This window comes from Calidris pugnax, unplaced genomic scaffold (assembly GCF_001431845.1).
Source record: "Calidris pugnax isolate Ruff unplaced genomic scaffold, ASM143184v1 scaffold219, whole genome shotgun sequence".
NCBI classification, from domain to species: domain Eukaryota; kingdom Metazoa; phylum Chordata; class Aves; order Charadriiformes; family Scolopacidae; genus Calidris; species Calidris pugnax.
Genome location: NW_015094507.1, coordinates 19,176,160 through 19,203,257, shown reverse-complemented (window position 1 = coordinate 19,203,257; position 27,098 = coordinate 19,176,160). Strand labels below are relative to the sequence as shown.

Here is a 27,098-nt window from a genome sequence, read left to right as displayed (position 1 = left end):
GTTTCATGAAATGCTATCAAAACCACCCAGCTTTCCAGAAAGGCCAGTTACTTACCAGATGGTAAAACCACTACAAGAGCAGGCTGATGTTATGAAATTTCAGGTAGTACAAGTGATCAGATAGTTCACGCCCAAGTAAAGCAAAGGCGGTTGGAGGCCATTAGTTTGAAGCCATTATTTCCAAGCTTACAGCACAGAAATGGTTAATCACTACTACCAGATTCAACACATTGCCTGAGAATTTTCTGCTGGACAGACAGTCCAAGAACAGCCGTGTTAGGTCGCTTCTAGCTGGTTTTAAGGCAGCAGTAGTAACTGTAGTGCAGGTGAGGTGCTGTTAGTACCTTTGTGTTTAGTAAGTTAAGTACAATAAGAGATAAAAAACCAAATATTCACTTACACGGTACAGTATTGCCCAGCCTTTCTATTAAGAAAAAAAGCTGACGTTACAACTGATACATTCAATGAAGTACCAAGTCCAGGGAATTCTTCTACCTTCCATAAGGTTAAGGAACAAGCTGGAATGTGCTTAGAGTCACATTAGCACCTGGCTGTGGCAGCAGGGAACTGAACTGGTCCTGCTCCCCCGTGGCAGTCCCTTTCTTCCCTTCCCAACCCAACTTTTTTCCAAACAGACACTGTTTTATGCCCCCTGCAGCTTTGATTACTCTCGTAGCTTACTCGTGATCAAGCTGCTCTTGTGCCAAATTTAGATTTTTAGCTCAATTCAACCCTCTTCTCTCAAAATTAGTCCCTCCTGATACATTTTACAGAGCCATCTTTACTGTTCCAACAGACTGCTTTACTAAAGAACCACCCACTTCTAATCTGGTATCAATCACCCCATCAGTCTCAATACTCTGTAGTCTTTTGAACTATTTCATTCAGGAAAGCTCAAGGAAAACCTATTTATTTTCTCTCTTTCCAGTACTTCAGTGTTGGATCAATACCATTGTCTTTTGGGCAATCTACCTGGGCCTGGTGCTTGAAAAGCCTCTTTGGCTAAGCACACACTTGGAAATTTCCATTGATGTTAAGTGCAGGTGTATAGTAACACCTTGATACATGCACTCGTGTATTTTCATTGACCTGAACTCAATGATTTATGTATGCCAGCTGTAAATTTGGTCTCAGAAATGTGATTTGAAACACTCACTTATACAGAAACAAACTGTTTAGCTGAAGTAGACAGGAGTGGGGCCTACTTGCAAAGTCTTGTAAAATATTGACGTTTCAATACCAGTAGTACTGACAGATCAACCACCTACCAATGGACCACTTGGGACACCACCAGTTGACCATGTTGCAGGTGCTACTTTTGGCTGCCAGTTGGCTCCTCCTGTTAACTTCTTCTCTCCAGCATTCCACTGAAGGTCTCCCCTAATAGAGAAGGAGACAGGCAGAGCTATTATTCACATACAGTGAAAATGAAAACCAACTGCAGTATATATTAATGTTAAGCTTGCAGCTACATTAGTTTATGGTGTATGCAGTTTAAGATATTAATAGAAAGATAAACTTCTAGTGCCACTCGGTTTCAAGGGTTGTTAGTGGTAGATACCACTACACTCTATACTGAAGTCAGTTACATGGTTATGGCCTTTGTGGTGAGAATTAAAAGAAGCTTTACTTAGTATTGACTGAAGGTAACATATTATTGCATATACCCTTGCAAAGTAGGAAGAGGGACTGCTACTGCCTATTCTACTGGGGCCAGGCAGTAGAGCTGCCTGCTAGAAGTCTTTGAAAGGTCATTTCATTGCTGGAACTCTTGCTCGGACAGCTGAAGGAGGAAAGCATTCAGTTCTGAAAAAAGTTGATAGATACAAGAGAAACAAATCATTCATAGAACAAAAGGGCTGTTGCAAAACCAGGCTTTGATAGAGGCCGCTCTATTCAGGATGAGATACACCATTCGAATGAAGGAGATTGAAGGAAGCTGAGTTTTGGGGATAGACCTCATGATGTGTTTATGCATATCCCTCCTTTTGTCTCCACAGAGGCACAACACCTTTTGAAGTACACACATCATAAACCGGTCTTGCACACAGAGTAAGACTCAGCACAGAAGTAAGCAATCAGCTAGATTAAGAAGGTACATTCAAAAATAAATGCAATGCTGTAAATATTTCTTCTTGCAAAAAGAAGCTTTTCACTGCATGGAATGAACTTCTTTTCTATTTTACAAGTATTCCAATGCCTACACGATAAGCACATCCAGCGTCTGTAAAAAGATAACAAAACTATTACATATTAGCCTAGATTACTGAGGAGAGCTATACAACTTATTATCTGGACTATTTGTTCATTTAAAGTTGTTTGGAAATCAGCTATCCAATATAAAGACAGTAATTTACAGAATTTTTTTTCTAAGACTCAGGTTAAAGCGAGCAAGTTTAAAAGCCAAGTCAGGAACATTTAACCTTAATTATTCAGTGAATCTGTATAGAATAGAATAATTTTTCCAAAATTTTTCTGAAATGATTTTTTTTTGGGAGGGGGGAACAGGCACATGGCCAATTCATTGATTCTTAATAAACACTGAAATAGACAGAAGACTATACAGCAGAGTCAAAAATTACTTTTTTTGTAAATAAAGTTGAACTTACTTTTTTGAAGTGGTACCAGAAATTCCAAGATCTGAAAATTGTAAAGAAAAAAGAAAAGTCATGTGTTTAATAAGTTAAAGCATGTCGAAGGAACAGCTCACATTTCATTGCACAGGGACTTATACAGAGTAATAAAGACTTGGCTGTCTTTATTTAGACAGCATCAGAATCCTGGCCACATCGCTCCCTTCCTTCATGACAAACTTCTGAGGAACCTGGCAGATGCCTTATGCTTGAGGAAGCCACTTTTGCTCCACAAATAGACCAAAGTAACAATATATGTGGGTCTACAAAATGCTTATTTAAGAGCAACAGAACTATTTACCATACATGACAACACTAGTTCGTGTTTCTCATTATACATATTTAAATAAAAAGCTATTTTTCACATACACATAAATCTGAATGTCACCTGGAAGTTTGGGACTGTTTTATCTGCCTATCGCTCATGGGAACTCCAAGTAGTTTCCTTAATTACTCTTTGGAAGAAGTTTTAAAGAATAGTCTTTGCACATGACCAGTAAAGGTCCTGTAAGTCACAAATTGTAGTTTGACTAATCTCTCCCCCAAACTTGGACATACCAAATGACTTGCAGAAGACGTTTCAAGTGATAAAGAGTCCTGCTGACACCTAAGGATGGTGGGTTTTTTTGAGTTCTGGGGCTACTGATCTCTAGTTATAAAGGCCCTAGCCATTTCCTGCTACAAGAAAGGGAATACTTTTCTGTTTAGGATTTCAAGAACATGTTTTGGAATGTTCCCTGAGAGAAGGTCTGTTCCTGGCTGTTGCGCACAATTCATCCCACACTTCATTTGGCTCCACAGAAGAGGAACGCAGTCGTACGTCACACCACTTGGAACCAAAATTTCTCACTTACTGCCTACTAGGTTTGCAAGAGACGAGTCAAGATCGCTTCCGAGGCCTTTGCTTGCTGCTGAAGCAGGGACTGTTGGTGTGGCTGCAGGTGCTATAGACTGGCCAGAAGGAACCATAGTTGGCATAAGAAGATCACCTAGGCCGTCAAACACTGGAAGCGAAGGGAAAGTGCGTTAGAAACAGCAGACACCGTAAAAAATTCCTTCACCGTTGCTCCAACAAGTATAGCACAGACAACCACGTCACAAGTCTTACCAAAACACAGTTTGACATTAAAAGTAATGCCAACGAGGGCATGCATGTCGTTCTATTAGACATTGAATGTACAGTAATCCTGAAAGAGCTACACCAATGAGAACTACCATGAGAGAACATGCCCAAAAGGACTTCCATTGGAGAGTTGAATCTACATAGATACAGCACCACTTCCACATGACACTGTTTCTTACAGCCATCCTTAGAGAGATGTCAGACACACACACATTTGTCAGGAGATATTCATTTAAAGGCTTTTAAAATGAACATCTTGCAGCAAACACCAGTCAGAATTACTGGGGCAAAGGCAGCCTTATACCTCGACATCTTACAGCAACAGGATTGAAAGTCTCAAGATGTTACTATTCACTTGCAAGCAGCAGGGAGTTGGGAAAACCTACTAACATCTTATGAGATCAGAAGGAACCAGAACCATCCACACTGACAGAGCTACCCTCCTTAGTCCAAGTCATCTAACTCAGAAGTTCCATTTTTTTGGATCCCTTGAAGCCAAACAGCCTGGTATATCTCATGCCAGTGTTCTATCTTCTGATCTGTATTTGAGGTACATGCTAAGTCAACAGGAAGGGGTAGCATGTGCACTGGCAAGCAACCAAATCACCAAACAGCAGTACTACTTCAACCTTTTTTTTTTTTTTTCCCCCTTGACCAGTTGCAGAACTCACCAATTTTAAGTTTGTAGCAAGGACCCAGCATGGAAAATATAGAATGGAAGAGATACAAACAAAATGATAGCAGTGATGAAAGTTTAAGCTTAGTCAGGCAAAGAACACGACCTCGGTCTCCGTTTTGTGTACCTTCAGCTGCCATGCAAGCTCAAGAACAGCTTCAACAGCAGCAAAGATGACTCGCCTATATACTTGATTTAGAGAACAGTGTTTCCCTTGCATAATTCCTGATTCATGCAATCAAGCACATGCAAGGATGATGTTCACAGTCATTTGATTTTCACTGACGTAGTAGAATAAAAAACGGAGAGCTCTTGAGCGCACACCAGCCTAAACACCACCCTGAGTTCTTCCAGTATGAGAAGGAATAGGGAAATCACTGATATCACTTGGACTCGAAGCCTAAATATAGTGTCATTAAGTCATCTAACACATAAACACATCAGAAAATGCACAGGAAGAAACCCTGTGGCTCACCTGATGCATCAAACGAGCTGCCAGTCGTTGGAGCTGTTGTCCCAAAAGCTGCATCAAAGTTCGGCTGTAGAAGGCTGGTTTGAGCGGGGGTGACTGGGGATGGTGACGGAGAGGGAGCGATAAAAGAACCTCCAAAGCCTTGAAAAAGCCACATAAGAGAGGTGTGGACATTACAGTCAGTCTTGTTAAGCTGTATTTAACAAAAACTCAATCTATAGAAGGCAGAATGATAGAGACAATTTTTCTAGACCATCGTAAATAACTCAGTACTACACAAGTACCCTTGGTATGCCAGGGAATTTAAGCTTTTGGGAGAGTTGCCAATAAAAACGTCAATGTTTGTTATTTAGATTTCTGCAGAGGCAGACCAACAGAGTAGAGAACACAATTCTTCTAGTACCAGGTGAGTAATCCCACAGGCAGGATGCAACACATGAGAATTGGTTCACAAAATAGATAAACAGAGGACTAACCTGAGAAAAGCATATGATCAGCCATCAGCTACTTTGGAATCTCAACTCATAGGGCAGTATTTTACTAATCCAGTTTAGCCTCTCTCGTCACTTTAAACCATCTTGGTCTCCCTCGTCAAGATAACTTCAAGCTGCTGCCCCCTCACACGCTCTCACACCAAAGCAGGATCAATAGCATCCACAAGTCAACTGCTTGTAGGCTGGAGAATCTCCAAGATTGAGGTTAAGCTATATATTATAAACCCATATTTATAAAATAAATAAACCCTACTCATGGAGATTCTCCTGCCTACAAGCAATGCACTCATGCTTGACTATTCTTAAAACCCTTCCCTTGCCCACTATATAATTTGAACTCCCTTGCAATTTAAGCTTATTTGTATTATCTACAGACTCTGGTAACTGATTAAATATGCAAAGACTCCGTCAGAACAAGACCAGATATACGACACCTTCTCAATTTTCTTTAGCCTACATGCCATTTGTATGGTTTATAGAATCTCCTATTCAATCTCTTCTTCACAGTGATGTCCAAGGCCTCTGTAAGACATCTGCAGTCTCTCAGTCTTGTTTTTTCCTGGCTGCTCTTGTACAGGAAGACCTGAGCTCAGTGCTCTAACCATGACTAAACAAATCCAGTGGGAACAGCACTCTGTACAACCTGCAGGCTGTATTTTTCCCACTATATCAGAATAGAAAGCATATTATTTTGCCAGAGCCAGGTACAAGACAGCAGCGAGCCAGCGCTCTACCACTGCCTTTAGTTTCTTTTCATTCAGGGAACATCCTACTTTACAGTCTATTGCCCTTCTTTGTCCAGCTAATCATTGCTTTCTGTGGACAGAAGCTAGAACATTTACTCATTTCAATTTCCTCCTTTAGATAGCTTTTTTCCAATTTGTAGAGAACGTTATAATTTGTAGAGACCTATTCTCACCCAAAGTAAATAAAGATCTCTTCATGTGGGTGAAATCTGAGAAATTAAGCATGCTACTCCAGCAGTCATATTGTTGAAATTAAGTACCAAATACTGCATATTGATTTAGAAGAGATCACCTATTAACATTAAACCTTTATCACTACTTTCTGTGTTTTTACTCAGATAGTTAGTACCATTCTTGTTTATGTAGTCAACTAATTCCTTCCTTCACCATTCATTAGTTACCAGCTCAGTGGGGAGGTCAGCTTTCTAAAAACAGCAAAATAAAGACAATTCTGGAGACTTTCTAACCACTTGTTGTTTTCCATGGTCACAAGGTATATCAATTACAGCACATATGCAAACGTCTTACAGTGACAACCACACACTTCCCAGCTATGAAATCAAGCATCTGCCAGACATTTAACTTGGAGGCCAGTGATCAATGTAAAGAACTTGTGCTCAAATTGAGCACCAGTTATATCAAATGGTACTGTGAGATCTCAGATTCTCTCCCCAAAAACTTTGCTCTCTCAGAGAAAAAAAAAAAGACTGAACACCTAACAAATGTTGGAAGAACAGGACAAATTTATGCCGGCATCAGAGTTATTTACACATCAGGCAGATGCACATTTCAGAAAGGCCAAGAAGAGACTAGCAACTTATTTGACAGCAGAACTCTTGAGACTATTACATAAAGTAAGTATACTCATCACATTATGCATATAAACACTTAGTACAAACCAAACACTCATAAACCATGAAGGACAAGCCTTCAGCCACCACGTGAAATCTGGACAATCTTAAATTCAAAAATGGATTACACTGCAGGCCATACATCTGCCATTATCTAGGGTGAACAAATGCTTAGCAATATGTTGTGATGTTTACAGACTCTCTGTATCTGCCAAATAGAGCTTCCAATCTACCTGGAGCCCTTTTGAATATACTTAAGGAAAAAAACAATTCTATTCACTCCAACTGCTTCAGGTCTGCTTGAGTATTTAGACTTATGACATCTCTTTGATAATTTAGGTTTTGATTTAATGTGACTCATCAGATTCAGAGAACATACTGCTGAATTTTAAGCCATCTGGACGACAATTCCTACTGGAATTTAAGCTTAGTTACAGATAAGGACATAAAATATTTTGTACTGTAATGTTTGCATAAGCAGGATTAGCTTCTTCCCAACAACATCTTTGCACCCAGTCCCTTGATACCGCACAGAACTGCAAATGACTGCTACATTTCAGAATCTACTAGTTAAAGCCTGATCTCCAGTATCAAGCTATGCTTAGGATAACTAATACAAAGACCTATTGAGGCAACATTAAAACAAAACCAGGCTGGGTGAGGCTTTGAGCAACCTGGTCTAGTGGGAGGTGTCCCTACCCATGGCAGAGGGGTTAGAACTCAATGATCTTGAAGGTCCCTTCCAACTCCAACCATTCTATGATTTTATGAAAAGGTCATCTTCTACCTTAAAATCTTGAAGCTGCCTGTACTAAAGCTTTAGCATGCATTTATACATTATATCCCACTTTAAGTAGCTGGCTTGCTACCTAAAATAGCACTGGAACCAATTGAGAATGGACATAAATGTTGTTATTCTCTAGACTACTTCTACCTTCTTGCTGCACAACTAGGTGATGCCCACACTTAGAGCAGGTACTAGCAAAAACGTCCTCTTCTGAGATCTGATTCTCTACAAACTTCAAACTGGGATGGGGGCAAGTCATCACTGTTTACCACAATCGCTACAGCAGGAATTTTGGAGAGTAGTTCAAACAGGATTCAGCTGAAGCTGCCTATCTGCAGCATGCAGACTAAAATGATATTTATTCAACTTTTGCAATAGGTGTCACAGTGATGCCACGTTCCGTGCCAGCAGAGACTTCATCCCACCCAGTAGGAGGAGAGGGTCTTTATCACTTCTATGCCTTTGTGCTCAGAAAAGCTCTCTCTCATTCCCCCCAGCCTCTTCGTGGCTAAATGCAAGACAGCTACCACGTCATTCATTCAAGCTCTTAACATTTCGGTGTGTAACCTGCCTCAATTAAATCAACCAGGAAACAAAGATGAATTAGCAGTAAGGAATAAGTAGCAGAGCCTGCAACAGTGCTTAACTTAAGCATTATAAATCATGGCAGTTTTAATTTAAGACATCTAAAGTACTAAGAAATCTTGTGAAAGAGGATTTTATTCCACTACAATAGCCCACTTACACCCCAGGAACATAAAAGATTTTGAAGACCTTTTCTCAGTTTTGCTTTAAAATAACAAGTTTTTTAGAAGTTCTTTATTACCAGCAAGTAGGTCTGCAGAAGCTGAGGAACTAGAAGCAGCCTGGGTTGCGGGCTGGGGTTCAGAAGCACTACTTCCAAAAGCATCTAAAGGGAATTCCAGACAGCATCAAGAGAAAGGGAAAGAGTTGAATATTAAATGCACCGATCCATCACCTATCTTAAACAAAAGATGACAAAAGGATAACCACTTAATACATCAGAAGCAAATGAATGTGCTTGGCCATCTTTATTGCAGAGCAGTACCCCAGACGCAAAGCTCAGGTGGAAAAAAGGAGGTGCAACAAACCAGCACTTCAAAGAAATCTGGTTTTCTATAGGGAAGCATAGCGCTGAAGATGAGATCAATATTAAATCAGTGAGGTTCGTGAGTCCTTTAATTGGGCCTCAGAAAATCCATACAAACCAGAGTATTACAGGTGAGAGGGTTAAGCCCTCTGGAGATGAATGCATTTGATGACAGACTGGAGAAATTCCAGCCAGAATTTGCTGACTCACATTAAGTCTTTCTAGAGGGATATGTCACTGATGCTTGAAAATCCACGATTTCTGAGCAGCATTCCTGTTCTACAACACCCCTAGAGTTGGCTTGTGCCCATCCTAATTTCCACCTTGTCAAATCCAACAAAGATCCTGGGATTCGAATATCCACTCTGAGACAAGCCACCCTCAAAACTTCAGCTGCTTTGAGAAACGGAACCGAGAGGAGAAAACAACGTGAACGTGGAGGGTTGCAAAGAAGAAAACAGCAGACACCAGGCTTTCACTGGGACCTCTGAGGAGGTGTCACACATGCACTGACAGGAGACAGAATGGCAAGTGTCATGAGGACAGAATGGCCACACCGACAGCTTATTTGCAGTTCGTTATTGGGCAACACGAAGAAGGTTAGACATGCTAGAATTAGCCATGAGGCTACACAGAAAAGCTGTGAGAAGGGGAAACCGCGGCTTTAGCCAAGCGCAAAGGTAATTGAGATGAAGTGATTCAACTCTGAAGTGGTGAGGAAAGAAAAATACCCACCACCAAATAGGTCAATCACACCTGAAGAATCCACCTTTGCCGGAGAGGCAGTGGGTAGAGGAGAGGGGGCTGCAAATGCATCCACTGCAGTAAGCATAGGATAAATAATATTTAGTATCAGCAAGGCAACAATGATAGCTAAATATTTCAAAGCCACGTGGGCTCCACCAGTTAGAACCACAGGGTCGGTAAATTCAGGTAACAACCTTCAGAACTGCAAACAGAAAGAGTTACATTTCTCACACAGCAACTGAAAACCGTAGTACCTTACAGAAAGCATTGCTTATTAAGAATTTTCTTATGCTTAGAGGAGGATTTACTCTCTCAAAAACTACATTACTTACTCAACTTCAGTGTCAGCCACTTCATGGCTTGCATCTTCAGCAGCTGCTAATCTTGTGAGCAAAGTGTCAAACCCACAATTTAGTAACTTCGTATTTCGGCTTAAAGACGTACATTTGCAATGTCTTTTTTTTTTTTTTTTAACTCTTGAGGGAAAAACAAAAACAAAACCCTAGAAGCCTGTAGGATGGTCTGTGAAGACAAGCACTCACCAGATAAGAGATCGGCGGTGAGAGAACTCTCAGGCACAGGAGAAGCTCCTTGCGGCGGCGATGAAAAAGCATCTTCCAGTAATGAAAGAAAAACCAAGAAGTTAAGTATGATCCGAGTCAGTTTACACCATTACACAGCATCAAAGCAGCAGGGTACTGGAAGAATTCTCTCTTTACCTGTACCAAAGAGATCTATGCTAGGAGTAGCATCTGGTTTGGGTGCTGCAGGTACATCGGGACCAGACTCAAATAAATCTAAGGCCAAGAACACAAGATGTCTTTAACTCATTTTTGAAAGGCAGGACTGGAAGCAGAACTTTCAAGTTTTGCACATCGTTACTTGGAGTTAAGGGGCTCTCTGGTGTGAGAGCCCAGCACACAGCATGCACGCAACAACGACATCATCGCTCGTTCCGTTTAAACTCCTGACAGACCAATCCGCCGGAATCAAAGAGTTAAAAACAAAAAATTACCACCAAAGATATCTAGGGCGGGAGGAGCGGAGGTGGTGGCGGTAGCAGAAGTGGTGGTGGCGGTGGTGGTGGTGGTGGCAGTAGCCGTAGTAGCGGTAGCAGCGGCAGCAGCAACAGCAGCAGCTGGAGAAGGAGTTGTTGCAGGAACTGGAGTGGCTGCGCTAGTTGTAGGGGTAACTACAGGAACAGCGGTCTCTGTTGGCTTCATAGCAAAGAGGTCCAGCTCAGGAGCAGCCTCTGCACTACCTTCGGATGGGGCAAAGGGGTCTTGTAAAAAGGAGAGGGGAAATACATGTGTATGCATACTTAGGACCGGCGAGGGAGGAAGTCAAGAACAAAGCAACTACAGGCAATGCACGTTCTTGCAAACACACGCGCGCCCACCGAGGAGGTCACTCCAACACCCAGCCTACTTATCCAGACACGTTAGTTATGTTTTTTCCAAAACAGACCCTCCGAAAGGCCGAGCAGTCGAGTTACTGAAGGGGAGAACTTTCAAAGGCTGTTGTTTGACAAGGCCAAGAAAGGACAGGAATACGACAAAAGAACATCCAGCTTAGCAGGTGACTGCTTACAGAACTCAGGACTGCCAGAACTGGTTATGAGCATCACCAAACAAGCACAAAGTTTGGTTATTTGCACCACCAAATAAGCACAAAGTTACTGGGTCTCGGGAACAGGCAGTTTTGTTAAGCATGCTCTTCAGTCTAAGGTTTGCTTTGACCAATCGCAAACACTATAAAAATTTCAGAAAAACACACTGCCATGTAGTTTAAACAAAAAATAAAATAAAGTAAAACAAAACCAACGAAACAGCAAAACAAGAGACTATCTAATGACATAAAACCCACCATTTCCTGAACATGCATCAAGAGCTGCGGCTACAGGGGTTGGGGTAGCTGGTGCTGCTGCCCCTTCAGCTGCTGCAGGGGCTTCCCCAGGAGAAGCTGCAAAGGCATCTTGGGTGCAGTTTAAGAACAGAAATGAAAAGGGGAAAAAAAAAAAAAAAGGATAAAGAGAAGAAAAAATATAGTAAAAGAACCAAGTTAAATTGCACAGGTAGATCCCCTTATACAACATGAATGTTGTTATTCCGACAGCAAGACAAGTCATGCAGCGCAAAACGCTTCGTCTCCCCCAACCCCACACGAGCATGGTCTAGACAGGGTTTGAAGATGGAGCTTCTCAGGAAAGAAGAAATACCCACAAGAAATACAGTAGAGTGTAAAAGGTGGCATTATTCTCATTGTATAAGGGTTCAGAGCAGCGCACTCATGTACTACCCAAAATTAACTAATGAAGAAAGAGCAGAGGTATGGCAGTAAGTTGGTGTTAATAAAGATATCAAAACTTGCATGCTCAAAGCCCATAATACACATCATTCATCTGCAACTGTAAATTTACTTGCATAGTCCTTTGAAGCAACTGTTATAAATAACAACCCAATTACACTGGCAGAGATCTGCATCTACCATTTCCAGCTTTTGAGCCAAATCAGGCATGCAACATCTGAGAAATTGGACTTACTTGTTTCTTAACAGTATCCCAATCGGATCTTTCTGAAGCCGTAACCCGATGCACAGGTTATATTTACTAAGCTTGCTTCTGACAGATCAAGAATGCTCATCTTAACTACTGGCCAGCCATGGTTTGCCTCTCTTTCTTTGAGAATCACCTCTAAGGCCAACCAGTCAAGTCAGGGAAAACAACTGTTTGGTCTTTTGGAACAACTTGCTCATGAATTTTCTTTGACTGCTTCTTTTTTTTTTTTTGTTGGCCACTTGCTAAGTATAACTTTAAATTTTAAGCTCTGAACTTTTACAGCATTATTCCTGGGCTTAGACCACCATCTGTAGCTCTTAGTTCCATGAAGTAGCCCTAATGGACAGTGCCATTTGGACTATCCTCATAGGCAAGCACTTTCTTCACAAAAAAGACTGCGCAATTAAGATTAAATACTTCAAGATGCTCATAAAGGCTATTTTTCTACTGCTACAAAGTCAGCAAGTTAAAAAAAAACAAACTGTTGGGGAATACTGCAATTGCACTGTTAAACTAGTACAGGAAAAAGCTTAACATGCTTTAACTTGAATGTCAATTTTAAAATGCACACAACCATTTTAAAAACAAGTTTGTGCCAGTTAATCTAAAAAGCTCAGAAGAACATGCATTGAAACGTCAACAGAAGAGATGAAAGCCAATTAGTCTTGTACAATAGAATCAAAATGAGTTAGTAGCAAAAACAGGCCTGCTAATAAGCCATTTCAAATACAATTCTATTTTTCAGGTAACCGGGCTCAACAACAAAACTGGATGGCAGTTGTCCGAGTAAAGAAATAGTAATTAGTCAAACATCACAGTATTGTACGTACACCAAATTCAACACAGAACTGGACTGAAGAGTTTTGAATTGTACCACTTGAGAATACACTATGTGTATGGTCACGTGTGTTGGGTTTTGCTCTACAGGGTCAGCTTTCAGATGGAGGGTCACCCTTGGCTTTTTCTAAAGAACATACTTCTAACCATACCAGCTTGTCAGCCAACAGAACAGAAGTTGGTCAACAATACTTATAATTACTTCCCAGCATGAAAGTATAGACTCCAGATATCTTATAAAGAATGTAATGCAAGAGCACAAATTGTCCAAATTCTATTATGGACAAGATGGAAATATATAATGGAAATGCAAAGCATTTCAAGACATTTCGCCTTTCTTCTACCTTTTTATTTCTTCCTCTCAGGAATGATTCCAGATGGACTTTGAGAACAGCCTTCTCTTGTTTATCTTAGAGAAAAGATAAGGAGTAATTCAAATTGGCTAAGGTAACTGAAAGCTTGCCCATTAATCAGATTGAGTTCTTCCAAAAAGCTCTGCTGGATCAACCCTGCATTTCACATCCAGTTTCTAAGACCACATTAGAGATGAAGACATAATGCAGAGCTGCTTTTCCTCCTGAAGACAAAGCTCAACCACGGGCAGCAAGTTTCTCCTATCAGCTGAAGTACCAGCGACGTAGTGCAAGAGAGTAACAGCCATCTGTCAATTCCTGCAAAGCCTCTTCTGCTTCTTCCATCCACTTGGCCACCTTTTTCCTGCAGATTTTGTCTTCTTTTTCCTACCCAGCTGCTCCCTGCAGACTCTTCACATTCTTTCTCCAGAGATCACTCCTCCTGCACCTTCCCCATCACAGCTTGCTGCCAAGGAACTGTGTAAAGCAACTGAGAACTGGCAAGCTGCAAAAAGTTAAGGTGACCCTGAAGACTGTATCTCCAGCAGACCTCAAAGGTCAAACACCTACTTATTAAGTGTCAGGCTGCCTTGCACCACCAAAGCTAGAGAGCAGCAGTGTCTGCCCAAAAACTGCAGCTTCTTGCACTCTATCATAGTCTTCAAGCAACAAGGAATGTTAGTATGGGACATCAAACACAGCAGAGGCTTCAGAAAGAAAGCAAAAAAGAAACAAAAAACCCCATAAGTAGAGAGATGGAGGTTCAATATGGACTCCACGATCTTAAATGGGGCAAGGGTGTGGGTGCTTTGAAGGCACTGCAGAAGTATCTTCACTGCTGAGTGTGTCTAGAGATATTTTTCTTCGTGAGAATTAGAGGTTTTCAATTCCAGAACTTGATGCTGTTGTAAGTAATAAAACCTTGCTTCTCCCTGATGTGTCCTAGGAAAGAGTCAGTATCCATTTAATACACGATCCACTGGAGTTTTATAGTATTTGGGCAACAAAATACATTCTCTATAAACGAAAAGATCGAGTCATGAAGTCTGGAGACTGCAAAAGTAAAATTCTTTCCGCAGTGAAGGATGGAGGCAACTCCACTTCTTAACACGTGCCACCAAGTAATCTAATGAGCAGTTAAATCTTTAGAAACTAAAAGCATCCAGCTCTTTGATGCTTTATAAATGTGGAAGTAGACACATGATTTGGTAGCAGCCATTTTTCCAGGCACAGAACATTGGAAAAAAAGGTAGAAAAAAAAAAAAAGAAGGGTACATCTTACTGCTGTAGCACTGGAAGAACAGGCAAGGGCAGATGTTTTTCTAATCCTGCTGCAAGTTTACAGTGATTTCTACCCATTTAACTATTTTTTTTTTTAAAGTCATATATCTATGCTAAATTAATAATGCAATTTGAAAGTGCTGTATCCAAGACTGGCTCGACCCCAACATCTACACACCAGAAATTTCACATGCTATGCATCTGCAGGGGTGTTAGGGACCTCGGGTCTTGGCTTCTGCAACGAGATTCTGAGAGTAACCAACATCAACTCTCTCTTGTTCCTGCTGGTGTCCAAAACCGCTGCCCATGACTATTTTAAAATAACTGCTTCTGAACTGCCTGATCCTGTGGCACTTGGACTATTATTTATCTTTGTAAAAGGAGGGATTAAGTAGCAGGTGGCAGCTGTACTCCTTTCTTAGAGCTTCTCAGCAGCTTTACTGGGGATATCTTGGAGGTATCTGTTGAAGTCAGTCCTAGACAAAACTTCTGAGAACTTTCAGTCTTTAGGAAATACCTTTGTAGTCAAACTGTTGATGTGTGAGACCGATCCAGCACCCCTGTGACTAGAAGCAATAGATGAACACACCCCCAAAGAGAATATACTGGAATTCAGTTTTGATAGCAAGTAAGTTATTGCTGATTCCTGACATCCACTGGCCAAGTGCATTATCACTGGAAGAGACAACTAGAAAAAATACAGCGGTCAGGTCATCTCAAACATGCTATGTACGTAGTTTGTAAATCAGAACATTTCTCCATGAACCCAGGCTGCTGCAGTGCTGAAAAGAAACAATAATTTCTGACATGCTGTTGCGAAGCCTCCTGCTCCATGAGAGTGACAGGAAAGCTGACAACATCCAGGTGGCAATTTATCCTTATTGAAGAGGTTAGATGCTAACATTAGAGACTGAAAGAGCGTAACTAAACTATAAGAATATGTTTCTTATACGTTAGTTGTATAGTTGGGATATGTGCATTGCCACTTTAGTTTACAGCTAATGCTATGCGAAATAAAACCCAGACTCAAGAATACTGAAATATAGTAATTTCAGCTGGCTCAATACTATATTTACAGGAAAGATCCAAAAGAAACACAAGACAGCTCAAGCGTGACATGTAATGAAAGGGCACGTCCATCCTCTCCAGTGCAATAACTATGAAAGCACAACTGCTTTCCCCAGAAATTGTAGTATAGCGCGTAGTTACTGAATAATGTGGAAAGAATACCTGCTTACCCCAGCCTGGACCTGAAAACTAACATTCTTAGCTGTTCAACCATAAGGTAGCTCAGTCTTAAGTGTATACACTCTGCCATTTCCACATATATGCAGTCTACCAGCTAAAAGCAGAGCAAAGAAAGAGGCAGTTGGACAGTTGACATCTCCTGTTCCACCCAGCATCCGACACAACACGCAGGCACCCCTGGCAGAGTTCACTTAAATTTAGCGGCCTTGTTGGAATAGCCCAACTCAACCCTGCTTCATCCACCGTACGAGCTGGGGTAGGGAACTTGCCAAGCAACCCAACTAACCTCCAAAGAGATCCACTTCAGCAGGGGCAGCAGTAACGGTGGTGGTTGTAGCGGCAGCGGCCGTAGTGGTTGGAGTATCAGTAGTTGCAGCAGGAGTTGCAGTAGGCTCTGGGGCAAACGGATCTGAGATCTGCGGCTCAGAGGTAACGCCGGAAAGCGCGGCCAGATTATCTACACGCAACCAGACGATGGAGATCAAACAAGAAAAGTCAAGGGGAGAGAGACCGCAATCACTCAAGCTCCAGAAAGCTGGAGCTTTTAATGAGTCTTAACGTTCAAAAGTCTTAGAAATCAAAAACACTACTCACCCTCTCCCAAGAGGTCTAGCGATTGTCCATTAAAATGGCAGCAGAATAAAGAAACAGACCAATTAGTAGAATTGCCAGACTGAAGATGTTCATTAGCCACGTGTTCATTCTCTAAGTGACATGTCTAGGTTAAACATAATTTCTGCGCTTGGTTTTGCAACGTCCAAGAAGTTATGATTACAGGACAAAGCTCATTCTGCTTAACAACTCTCTTCAAAACAGAAGCAGTGCCTAAGTTTCACATATCTGCTAAGTTCCTTAATATCTGACCAGCAAAATATTCAGACACAAGGTAGTATTTATCGCTTCTGTTTTATACAGCTGGTTTTCCTCTCTTAAACTGTAACAGAGAGAACCAACCACTGGCCTGTAAGGGTTGGCAGGAAGGTCTCCTACCTTTCACTACCCAAGGATAAAGCCAAGAACCGCTTCTTTAGAAGCCAAATTCACCACTACGCTAGCTCTCTCTTGCATTTAGCTTAGCAGTGTGAGAGTAAGACCAGAAGTAGGCAGACTTCCCTGAATTTTATGAAAAACTAACAACCCCCAAGAACACTGAAAATTTTAAACTCAAGTTTCTGGGCCTATCAGCTCACAGATTGAAGACTTTCACCACATAAAAGCATACATGGGAAGAGTGACCCCTGATGAACCCAGTGCTCACATGGAAGTATAGTCAACAGGCATAGTTAAAGCTTATTTAAATTAATGAGCTATTAGCAGAACACACTCAGATACCAAAGAGAATCCCAAGATAATTCTGCTTAGTTGCAAGTATTTTCTAGACAAACACAGTCAAAAAGCAGTCAATATCAATGTAACAGCCATTGAAAGTAGATAGAATTTAGCTTACTGTTCTGCCAAAGTGAGCTGTCGTGATCCACCTCCCAGCCCTAGAACCCTTCACAAAACTGGCACTAAACCCAGGCTACTCCAGCAGAGTAGGACAAGAGGAAATGGCTTCAAGTTGCACCAGGGGAGGTTCAGATTGGATATTAGGAAAAATTTCTACACGGAAAGTGTTATTGAGCATTGGAATAGGCTGCCCAGGGAAGTGGTTGAGGCACCATCCCTGGACATATTTAAAAGATGGGTTGACATAGTGCTTAGTGATGGTTTTTATCAGAGTTAGGTTGATGGTTGGACTAGATGATCTTAAAGGTCCTTTCCAACATAGACAACTCTATCATTTTATGAAATGCAGTGTTAAGTTACTTCAGGATACAATGTACAGCATCTCTACTGCTGCAAGTGTATTCTGAGGCAGACAGACCGTGGTTCTTTACTTGAGACAACTATTTAGCCAAAAAAAAACCCCAACCACAAATCAAAAACAAACAAACAAACCCCAAAACAACAACCTAGGAAAGCATTTGTGATCCTACATTTGTGACCAAGCAAGCACAACCGCCTCTCAACACTTTCTATAAACGAAAAGATCGAGTCATGAAGTCTGGAGACTGCAAAAGTAAAATTCTTTCCGCAGTGAAGGATGGAGGCAACTCCACTTCTTAACACGTGCCACCAAGTAATCTAATGAGCAGTTAAATCTTTAGAAACTAAAAGCATCCAGCTCTTTGATGCTTTATAAATGTGGAAGTAGACACATGATTTGGTAGCAGCCATTTTTCCAGGCACAGAACATTGGAAAAAAAGGTAGAAAAAAAAAAAAAGAAGGGTACATCTTACTGCTGTAGCACTGGAAGAACAGGCAAGGGCAGATGTTTTTCTAATCCTGCTGCAAGTTTACAGTGATTTCTACCCATTTAACTATTTTTTTTTTTAAAGTCATATATCTATGCTAAATTAATAATGCAATTTGAAAGTGCTGTATCCAAGACTGGCTCGACCCCAACATCTACACACCAGAAATTTCACATGCTATGCATCTGCAGGGGTGTTAGGGACCTCGGGTCTTGGCTTCTGCAACGAGATTCTGAGAGTAACCAACATCAACTCTCTCTTGTTCCTGCTGGTGTCCAAAACCGCTGCCCATGACTATTTTAAAATAACTGCTTCTGAACTGCCTGATCCTGTGGCACTTGGACTATTATTTATCTTTGTAAAAGGAGGGATTAAGTAGCAGGTGGCAGCTGTACTCCTTTCTTAGAGCTTCTCAGCAGCTTTACTGGGGATATCTTGGAGGTATCTGTTGAAGTCAGTCCTAGACAAAACTTCTGAGAACTTTCAGTCTTTAGGAAATACCTTTGTAGTCAAACTGTTGATGTGTGAGACCGATCCAGCACCCCTGTGACTAGAAGCAATAGATGAACACACCCCCAAAGAGAATATACTGGAATTCAGTTTTGATAGCAAGTAAGTTATTGCTGATTCCTGACATCCACTGGCCAAGTGCATTATCACTGGAAGAGACAACTAGAAAAAATACAGCGGTCAGGTCATCTCAAACATGCTATGTACGTAGTTTGTAAATCAGAACATTTCTCCATGAACCCAGGCTGCTGCAGTGCTGAAAAGAAACAATAATTTCTGACATGCTGTTGCGAAGCCTCCTGCTCCATGAGAGTGACAGGAAAGCTGACAACATCCAGGTGGCAATTTATCCTTATTGAAGAGGTTAGATGCTAACATTAGAGACTGAAAGAGCGTAACTAAACTATAAGAATATGTTTCTTATACGTTAGTTGTATAGTTGGGATATGTGCATTGCCACTTTAGTTTACAGCTAATGCTATGCGAAATAAAACCCAGACTCAAGAATACCGAAATATAGTAATTTCAGCTGGCTCAATACTATATTTACAGGAAAGATCCAAAAGAAACACAAGACAGCTCAAGCGTGACATGTAATGAAAGGGCACGTCCATCCTCTCCAGTGCAATAACTATGAAAGCACAACTGCTTTCCCCAGAAATTGTAGTATAGCGCGTAGTTACTGAATAATGTGGAAAGAATACCTGCTTACCCCAGCCTGGACCTGAAAACTAACATTCTTAGCTGTTCAACCATAAGGTAGCTCAGTCTTAAGTGTATACACTCTGCCATTTCCACATATATGCAGTCTACCAGCTAAAAGCAGAGCAAAGAAAGAGGCAGTTGGACAGTTGACATCTCCTGTTCCACCCAGCATCCGACACAACACGCAGGCACCCCTGGCAGAGTTCACTTAAATTTAGCGGCCTTGTTGGAATAGCCCAACTCAACCCTGCTTCATCCACCGTACGAGCTGGGGTAGGGAACTTGCCAAGCAACCCAACTAACCTCCAAAGAGATCCACTTCAGCAGGGGCAGCAGTAACGGTGGTGGTTGTAGCGGCAGCGGCCGTAGTGGTTGGAGTATCAGTAGTTGCAGCAGGAGTTGCAGTAGGCTCTGGGGCAAACGGATCTGAGATCTGCGGCTCAGAGGTAACGCCGGAAAGCGCGGCCAGATTATCTACACGCAACCAGACGATGGAGATCAAACAAGAAAAGTCAAGGGGAGAGAGACCGCAATCACTCAAGCTCCAGAAAGCTGGAGCTTTTAATGAGTCTTAACGTTCAAAAGTCTTAGAAATCAAAAACACTACTCACCCTCTCCCAAGAGGTCTAGCGATTGTCCATTAAAATGGCAGCAGAATAAAGAAACAGACCAATTAGTAGAATTGCCAGACTGAAGATGTTCATTAGCCACGTGTTCATTCTCTAAGTGACATGTCTAGGTTAAACATAATTTCTGCGCTTGGTTTTGCAACGTCCAAGAAGTTATGATTACAGGACAAAGCTCATTCTGCTTAACAACTCTCTTCAAAACAGAAGCAGTGCCTAAGTTTCACATATCTGCTAAGTTCCTTAATATCTGACCAGCAAAATATTCAGACACAAGGTAGTATTTATCGCTTCTGTTTTATACAGCTGGTTTTCCTCTCTTAAACTGTAACAGAGAGAACCAACCACTGGCCTGTAAGGGTTGGCAGGAAGGTCTCCTACCTTTCACTACCCAAGGATAAAGCCAAGAACCGCTTCTTTAGAAGCCAAATTCACCACTACGCTAGCTCTCTCTTGCATTTAGCTTAGCAGTGTGAGAGTAAGACCAGAAGTAGGCAGACTTCCCTGAATTTTATGAAAAACTAACAACCCCCAAGAACACTGAAAATTTTAAACTCAAGTTTCTGGGCCTATCAGCTCACAGATTGAAGACTTTCACCACATAAAAGCATACATGGGAAGAGTGACCCCTGATGAACCCAGTGCTCACATGGAAGTATAGTCAACAGGCATAGTTAAAGCTTATTTAAATTAATGAGCTATTAGCAGAACACACTCAGATACCAAAGAGAATCCCAAGATAATTCTGCTTAGTTGCAAGTATTTTCTAGACAAACACAGTCAAAAAGCAGTCAATATCAATGTAACAGCCATTGAAAGTAGATAGAATTTAGCTTACTGTTCTGCCAAAGTGAGCTGTCGTGATCCACCTCCCAGCCCTAGAACCCTTCACAAAACTGGCACTAAACCCAGGCTACTCCAGCAGAGTAGGACAAGAGGAAATGGCTTCAAGTTGCACCAGGGGAGGTTCAGATTGGATATTAGGAAAAATTTCTACACGGAAAGTGTTATTGAGCATTGGAATAGGCTGCCCAGGGAAGTGGTTGAGGCACCATCCCTGGACATATTTAAAAGATGGGTTGACATAGTGCTTAGTGATGGTTTTTATCAGAGTTAGGTTGATGGTTGGACTAGATGATCTTAAAGGTCCTTTCCAACATAGACAACTCTATCATTTTATGAAATGCAGTGTTAAGTTACTTCAGGATACAATGTACAGCATCTCTACTGCTGCAAGTGTATTCTGAGGCAGACAGACCGTGGTTCTTTACTTGAGACAACTATTTAGCCAAAAAAAAACCCCAACCACAAATCAAAAACAAACAAACAAACCCCAAAACAACAACCTAGGAAAGCATTTGTGATCCTACATTTGTGACCAAGCAAGCACAACCGCCTCTCAACACTTGCAATGAGGAAAATAAATAATTGACAGCATAAGCAGGCTGGCTCTGTTCCAACCTTGGTTCCTTAGTCAACTCTTTCTGGAAGCCGTTGAAGAATCTTTAATTTCCTACTATTTGATGTCTTCTGAGATCAGTCAGATTGAGCTCAAAGACAGAGGAAGCCTTGCCTACACAAAAACCAACTATCACAGAATGATACAGGGTCGGAAGGGACCTCTGGAGATCATCTAGTCCAACTCCCCTGCCAGAGCAGGTCCACCCAGAGCAGGTTGTACAGGAACGTGTCCAGGGGGGTTTGAATGTCTCCAGAGACAGAGACTCCACCACCTCTCTGGGCAGCCTCTTCCAGGGCTCTGCCACCCTCACAGGAAAGAAGTTCCTCCTCATGTTCAGGTGGAACTTCTTATGTTCATGTTTGTGCCTGTTCCCTCTTGTCCTGTCACTGAGCACCACTGAAAAAAGACTGGCCCCATCCTCCTGACACCCACCCTTTAAGTATTTATAGGTGTATATACTATAAGCTATAAAAACCTGGGAAAACTAATCAGTTTGGCCCATTACATTTTTATACTGCAGTTAGGGTAGCCTGAGCACTATAAGCTATAAAAACCTGGGAAAACTAACCACTTTGGCCCATTACATTTTTATACTGCAGTCAGAGTAGCCTGAGCTCAGCAACTTCCTATTTACTAAGCGGTAGCTCCGTGCTGCTCCTGGATTCACTGCAGATATAACAGGGTCATCAGGTGCATCTGATCCACACTGAAGAGCAAGCACGGAGTCCAGATGCTTTACCGTGGGTCAGTAGGTAGGAAGCAAAATGCTTTGAGCAAGTTTGCCTTTATTTTGCAACACTTGTTAAGAAGGACCTTTTTAACACGTAAGTCTTTTCGTAACGAAATATAGTAATTTCAGCTGGCTCAATACTATATTTACAGGAAAGATCCAAAAGAAACACAAGACAGCTCAAGCGTGACATGTAATGAAAGGGCAGGGCGCTGCCACGTCCATCCTCTCCAGTGCAATAACTATGAAAGCACAACTGCTTTCCCCAGAAATTGTAGTATAGCGCGTAGTTACTGAATAATGTGGAAAGAATACCTGCTTACCCCAGCCTGGACCTGAAAACTAACATTCTTAGCTGTTCAACCATAAGGTAGCTCAGTCTTAAGTGTATACACTCTGCCATTTCCACATATATGCAGTCTACCAGCTAAAAGCAGAGCAAAGAAAGAGGCAGTTGGACAGTTGACATCTCCTGTTCCACCCAGCATCCGACACAACACGCAGGCACCCCTGGCAGAGTTCACTTAAATTTAGCGGCCTTGTTGGAATAGCCCAACTCAACCCTGCTTCATCCACCGTACGAGCTGGGGTAGGGAACTTGCCAAGCAACCCAACTAACCTCCAAAGAGATCCACTTCAGCAGGGGCAGCAGTAACGGTGGTGGTTGTAGCGGCAGCGGCCGTAGTGGTTGGAGTATCAGTAGTTGCAGCAGGAGTTGCAGTAGGCTCTGGGGCAAACGGATCTGAGATCTGCGGCTCAGAGGTAACGCCGGAAAGCGCGGCCAGATTATCTACACGCAACCAGACGATGGAGATCAAACAAGAAAAGTCAAGGGGAGAGAGACCGCAATCACTCAAGCTCCAGAAAGCTGGAGCTTTTAATGAGTCTTAATGTTCAAAAGTCTTAGAAATCAAAAATACTACTCACCCTCTCCCAAGAGGTCTAGCGATTGTCCATTAAAATGGCAGCAGAATAAAGAAACAGACCAATTAGTAGAATTGCCAGACTGAAGATGTTCATTAGCCACGTGTTCATTCTCTAAGTGACATGTCTAGGTTAAACATAATTTCTGCGCTTGGTTTTGCTACGTTCAAGAAGTTATGATTACAGGACAAAGCTCATTCTGCTTAACAACTCTCTTCAAAACAGAAGCAGTGCCTAAGTTTCACATATCTGCTAAGTTCCTTAATATCTGACCAGCAAAATATTCAGACACAAGGTAGTATTTATCGCTTCTGTTTTATACAGCTGGTTTTCCTCTCTTAAACTGTAACAGAGAGAACCAACCACTGGCCTGTAAGGGTTGGCAGGAAGGTCTCCTACCTTTCACTACCCAAGGATAAAGCCAAGAACCGCTTCTTTAGAAGCCAAATTCACCACTACGCTAGCTCTCTCTTGCATTTAGCTTAGCAGTGTGAGAGTAAGACCAGAAGTAGGCAGACTTCCCTGAATTTTATGAAAAACTAACAACCCCCAAGAACACTGAAAATTTTAAACTCAAGTTTCTGGGCCTATCAGCTCACAGATTGAAGACTTTCACCACATAAAAGCATACATGGGAAGAGTGACCCCTGATGAACCCAGTGCTCACATGGAAGTATAGTCAACAGGCATAGTTAAAGCTTATTTAAATTAATGAGCTATTAGCAGAACACACTCAGATACCAAAGAGAATCCCAAGATAATTCTGCTTAGTTGCAAGTATTTTCTAGACAAACACAGTCAAAAAGCAGTCAATATCAATGTAACAGCCATTGAAAGTAGATAGAATTTAGCTTACTGTTCTGCCAAAGTGAGCTGTCGTGATCCACCTCCCAGCCCTAGAACCCTTCACAAAACTGGCACTAAACCCAGGCTACTCCAGCAGAGTAGGACAAGAGGAAATGGCTTCAAGTTGCACCAGGGGAGGTTCAGATTGGATATTAGGAAAAATTTCTACACGGAAAGTGTTATTGAGCATTGGAATAGGCTGCCCAGGGAAGTGGTTGAGGCACCATCCCTGGACATATTTAAAAGATGGGTTGACATAGTGCTTAGTGATGGTTTTTATCAGAGTTAGGTTGATGGTTGGACTAGATGATCTTAAAGGTCCTTTCCAACATAGACAACTCTATCATTTTATGAAATGCAGTGTTAAGTTACTTCAGGATACAATGTACAGCATCTCTACTGCTGCAAGTGTATTCTGAGGCAGACAGACCGTGGTTCTTTACTTGAGACAACTATTTAGCCAAAAAAAAACCCCAACCACAAATCAAAAACAAACAAACAAACCCCAAAACAACAACCTAGGAAAGCATTTGTGATCCTACATTTGTGACCAAGCAAGCACAACCGCCTCTCAACACTTGCAATGAGGAAAATAAATAATTGACAGCATAAGCAGGCTGGCTCTGTTCCAACCTTGGTTCCTTAGTCAACTCTTTCTGGAAGCCGTTGAAGAATCTTTAATTTCCTACTATTTGATGTCTTCTGAGATCAGTCAGATTGAGCTCAAAGACAGAGGAAGCCTTGCCTACACAAAAACCAACTATCACAGAATGATACAGGGTCGGAAGGGACCTCTGGAGATCATCTAGTCCAACTCCCCTGCCAGAGCAGGTCCACCCAGAGCAGGTTGTACAGGAACGTGTCCAGGGGGGTTTGAATGTCTCCAGAGACAGAGACTCCACCACCTCTCTGGGCAGCCTCTTCCAGGGCTCTGCCACCCTCACAGGAAAGAAGTTCCTCCTCATGTTCAGGTGGAACTTCTTATGTTCATGTTTGTGCCTGTTCCCTCTTGTCCTGTCACTGAGCACCACTGAAAAAAGACTGGCCCCATCCTCCTGACACCCACCCTTTAAGTATTTATAGGTGTATATACTATAAGCTATAAAAACCTGGGAAAACTAATCAGTTTGGCCCATTACATTTTTATACTGCAGTTAGGGTAGCCTGAGCCAGCAACTTCCTATTTACTAAGCGGTAGCTCCGTGCTGCTCCTGGATTCACTGCAGATATAACAGGGTCATCAGTTGCATCTGATCCACACTGAAGAGCAAGCACGGAGTCCAGACGCTTTACTGTGGGTCAGTAGGTAGGAAGCAAAATGCTTTGAGCAAGTTTGCCTTTATTTTGCAACACTTGTTAAGAAGGACCTTTTTAACACGTAAGTCTTTTCGTAATTGGTTCCTTGGGAGAGAGTTCTTCTGGAGACTGACTGCACAAGCTGAGGTGAGTCAAAATACCATTCTGAAAGAGCCTAACAGCCTATTAAAAATGCAGCACTCGGGTATCTCATTACTGCACACCAGGTAGACGTCTCACAGCTAGGCTTAGAAATAAACAACTGTTGGCAAACTTTGGCCCTCTATTAGCTTATTCTTTCAATGCCCTTTTGTTATCCAGTTATGTTATAGAACACAATACAGTGAAATTGCAATCATCCAGCATGGAAATCTACACTTACTCTTAATATGGAAAGGATTAAAACCAATGCTTTATTGTGTTGTAATATTAAAGGAACAATACTAATAGCAAATCCATGTTCTAAGGCACACTACAAGGTAGTTCAGAGCAGATATTCAAGTCAATTTGCTTTTATATCCGAGAGTCAGACCTCATGAGGATGCAGGATTTGACCCACTGTATTTTTTGTAATGCTACAGACTAGTTTGCCTGCCAAATGCCTATCCATCCACCTCGTGGTACACTGCAGGCAACTTATTACCCTACCTGTTAGCACAGAAGTGTAGATTTTCACAAGTTCATCTGCTAGATAACTTATGTTGTATTCAGAAATCTACTAGGTATACAACAAAAGCTATAGTGTACTGTATATACCACTAAATATACAGTGTATCACACCAAATATACAGTACGTGCCAGAATAAATAGAATCTACACTGCCAGTAAGACTGAGAAAGCAGGACCGTTTGTTGGTGACATGAATCCCTGAGGTTTATGTGACATTTAAAGTGCCAGTTTGATGCTGCATCTCAAAGTAATTGCTATTCACATTTTCCTAACTATTCTGAACTGCAGCAATTCTTCTTCCAGCTTCCTCCCCCTACTACCTCTTTCTCATGAGTTCCCACCTTAACCTCCTGTGGGCCAGAAGAGTTTTGCAGATGAGGAAAAAGCCCAAACAGCAGGGGGGCACTGGTATACATCCTCCCAAAAGTCCCAGGTGGAAGGAAGGTCATCTTGTCCAGCCTCCGGCTCATAACAATGTTATGGCCAACACCAGATCAGGGCAGTCAAGGCTTTGTCTGGTCAGGTTTTGAAAAATCTGCAGGAATGGAGACCCCACTGCTCACATCAGGGATCTGCTCCACTACTGCCCTACCCTCCAAGGGAAATTATTTTTTCTTTATGTCCAATCAGCCTCTGAAGCTGCAACCTGTTGTTATTACCCCTCACTCTGATCCCTGGAGTCCTGGTAGCTCTCTGGCTTAAACAGCAGAGCCCAGAACTGGATGCAGTATTCCTGATGTTGTCCCATCTGCACTAATTAGAAAGCTCTGAAGTACCTATGATATTGTACAATTTATAATGACTACTGGTTTCAGACTGCAGATTTAGTTTAAATAAGTAATTTAAAACAAAACAAAGCAACCCTTAACACAGACTCAAAGGTTTTCTCATTACCATTAATAGAAATTTCAGTATTTTCACAACAAAGCCATTCCAGTTCTCAATTTGTGCATGTCTGGCATGGTGTTTGACAATTATTTAAGAGGGTTGAAAAACAGGGTGGGGGGAAAAAAAAAGGCAAAATTCCAGTGCAGCAACAGGTCATCATACCTGGGCTCTTGCCAGCGGTAAAGCTGACCAACTTGAAGCTTACCAAGTTACCAAAATGCTATTCTG

General features: G+C 41.8%; 1 protein-coding gene across 1 annotated transcript in view; it reads right to left on the bottom strand.

The window, feature by feature from the left end:
* Positions 1–1,241: 1,241 nt before the first annotated feature.
* The window catches only part of LOC106901777 (clathrin coat assembly protein AP180-like), a 68,145-nt gene continuing 42,288 nt past the window's right edge, over positions 1,242–27,098 (bottom strand). Inside the window, 12 exon segments of the mRNA XM_014964746.1 lie at positions 1,242–1,380; positions 2,610–2,640; positions 3,488–3,637; positions 4,908–5,045; positions 8,609–8,692; positions 9,629–9,712; positions 10,183–10,254; positions 10,360–10,437; positions 10,656–10,922; positions 11,507–11,614; positions 22,867–23,037; positions 23,175–23,189. Of these exon segments, the coding sequence (XP_014820232.1) occupies positions 1,257–1,380; positions 2,610–2,640; positions 3,488–3,637; positions 4,908–5,045; positions 8,609–8,692; positions 9,629–9,712; positions 10,183–10,254; positions 10,360–10,437; positions 10,656–10,922; positions 11,507–11,614; positions 22,867–23,037; positions 23,175–23,189 (1,322 nt within the window). The 3' untranslated portion in view covers positions 1,242–1,256.